We start from the raw sequence: 2,760 nt of genomic DNA, 5'->3' as shown, positions 1-2,760 counted from the left end.
TAAAGTTCCAGATTTGGTTAGGAACTTATGCGGCGGCCTCCAAATACTGGTTCTCAGAGGAACTGAAAAAGCTACCAACATATGTCCGTCTTTTTCATGCTTAACTCAAGGTGTCTCTAGACTTTCCAATCTTGAAGAGTTGTACAGATTTAAGATACCGAATCCAGCAACAACAGAAGCTTGGTCGTGGCACTGACTCAACTTGGGGTATTGCAATTAGACATAACAGAGGAAAGCGTGATAGAGGACAGGATTTGGCTGCATTAAAACAACTTCAACTACTAAGGGTCAATGCATGTGACTGTGAAGACAAGGACATCCTTGGAGAAACCACACCAGCATGGATAGATCCCATTTCACTTCCTCAACTGCAGTACCTCAAATACTTGGAAGTCAGCCACTGCAATTCGCTGGAATCATTCCCATGTAATGCTGAAGGTTTAGGATTTTTGTTTGAAAAACTGGTACCACATTATGCTTTAGCACAGTGATGTCTTACTTGCAATTCTGTGTGTTTGTTTTACAAAATAATACAAGTATCAGTTGCATGTTTGTCGAGTCTTTATTCGAATACAGATTTCATATAATAGACAGGTGATCACAGTGGATTCCAAATTCTCTGGAACAGTTAACACCAGAGTTCCCCTTTTAAATATCGATCCACAACCTTTTATATTAATCCTATTAGAGTATATTATACATTTTTATCTTTTTATCCAAATGAAAAAAAGGAAAAATCAGCCCTTGAAAATTGGAATGCACCTTTTTTCTTAGTTTTGTGTTGCTACCTGATTTATTACTCTTTGAATGATTAGCAAATAGTAATAGGGTGTTTATCTGAATATATTTCTGATAGAATTAGCAAATAGTAAAAGGGTGTTTATCAACTCAGCTTAGCTACAAAACTAAACATAAGAATCAGTACCTCTTGAAATTATCTGAGTACTATTTCTCATCTATAACTTCCATATCTACTACTCCTATCTTAATCCTAAATTGAAATGAACACATACATCTAACAGAAGCTGCTAATGCTGTAAAGACACAAATTAAGAAAGCTTATTATCTGAATGAAATGGATAGCTCCTCCAACTCAAAAACCCGAGAAATTCCATGGATGATGAACGTCTTGGACACGAAAATATCTGGCGCTGTAATCTCCACACCATCAATGGTCAAGATACGGGAGAAATTGCTCTTAGAAATAGTAACATTTAGGCCTGGAGCCAGTGTCTTAAGGGATGAATTGTCAGGCAAGAAAGCCAATTCCATGTAAGTGTACCTCTGGGGCATTATATGAAGCCTTACAATTCTTTCCAGCAATGGTGAAGGGGATGATAAAAACCCCAAATTTGGTGGAGCAAAGATAGTTACAGAACTCAAATTCGCAGAATCTTGGAAAACCCCATCAAGAACAGAATGCAATTCAATTGCAAAAGAAACATATCCTTTGGAGCTGAGTAATTTAATAATTCTTGGCCAATCAACCAAGTTCTTGAGATCAGTTTTACTTGCATTTGATATCTGGTTTTCACAAATAGGTGATTGAATAATGTCACTGTGTTCGTCCATTGCATGAAAATCCAAGTCAGAAAAAGCTCCAGTAACTCCATGTATTGAAAGACTTTCTTCAAGAAACAAATCAGGATGAGAAACTAACACATTGTTGATCTCAACAGACTTGTGTTTTATATCAGTTTTTGTGATGGCAATGGTTTTTTGAGACAAAAGGGTCGTTAAGCAACTTCCTTTGGACTTTATCAAGAGTTGTTGAAAAGGGAGTTTAGAAGGGGAAGTGTGGTACTGAAGGAGTTGTTTCATTGCCCAAGAAGGGAGAGAGAGCTTGGAAATGGCGGAATCTTGGACGGCAAAAATGGTGGATTGAGGAGTAGAGAGGAAGATTTCAGGAGAGATTTGAAGGAGTGTAGCTAAGATGTTGAAACCTTGATTTCGAAGAGCTTTGGAAGCGTTCATGGTAAGGGCGTGTTTGAGGAATTGGTGAGATGAATTTGAGTTTTTAGTTGATGTTTTTGAATGCATGCTCGTGGTAATTGCTGTTAAAGCAAGAATTATGGAGAGAAGTATAAAGAATAGGCCTTGACAACCAGAACTAGCCATAGTTACAGTCGAATCTGTGATTTTGTGTTTGACAAAGATGACAATTATACGTTCTTTCAATCAGAGAAAGAATATTATAGTGTATTGGATAATGCACTTCAGTAAACTCCTGAAATGCAGTATTTTTTAGTTAATCCGGGAAAAAAAAGAAAGGAAATAGGAACAGCTGCTCCAACCTGTAGATGTCAAGAAACTAGAGGGATTTTCCCTCGAAACGAACAAATAAAGAGACCTGCCTCTAGGTGAAAATGACCATTACGAATACCTTGTCTCTCATTAGTTCGAGGCTTCGAGCTATTAATGGGGTAAGCGGTTAAGTAGCAAAATAACGTATTACATTAGGGTGTGTTTGGTACCAAGGAAAAAATGTTATCCTTAGAAAATGTTTTTTTGGAAAATAAGGGTTTTTATTATTTATTTTTCGGTTCATTAGATAGCAGAAAATATTTTTAGAGAAATATGAAATCTTGACAAACACTATATGAGGTGAAATAGGTTAGGACGGGGAGGATGGTAGGTCGAGGTCTAGTGGCCGGAGTGGCAGTGGCAAGGTTAGGGGGTGCCGACATGGGTGGGGTGGCGGGGAAGGGGGTGAGGGGGGGGGGGTAGGGGAGGGGTGTGTAGGGCCGTCTCAACAAGATT

At 38.3% G+C, this 2,760-nt stretch overlaps 1 protein-coding gene across 1 annotated transcript; it reads right to left on the bottom strand.

Annotated features, from left to right (window-relative positions):
* On the bottom strand, positions 884-2,388 carry LOC109240033 (fasciclin-like arabinogalactan protein 21). Its single transcript, XM_019406654.1, has one exon. The coding sequence runs from the start codon at positions 2,116-2,118 to the stop codon at positions 1,063-1,065; it is 1,056 nt and encodes a 351-aa protein (XP_019262199.1). The 5' UTR covers positions 2,119-2,388; the 3' UTR covers positions 884-1,062.

This window comes from Nicotiana attenuata, chromosome 1, assembly GCF_001879085.1.
Source record: "Nicotiana attenuata strain UT chromosome 1, NIATTr2, whole genome shotgun sequence".
In the NCBI taxonomy this organism is placed as follows: Eukaryota; Viridiplantae; Streptophyta; class Magnoliopsida; order Solanales; family Solanaceae; genus Nicotiana; species Nicotiana attenuata.
The sequence above is the reverse complement of the archived record's forward strand: the minus strand, read 5'-3'. Positions and strand labels throughout refer to the sequence as shown.

Coding starts and splice junctions, on each gene's coding strand:
- LOC109240033 (XM_019406654.1), bottom strand. CDS start 2,118: ATGGCTAGTTCTGGTTGTCAAGGCCTATTCTTTATACTTCTCTCCATA.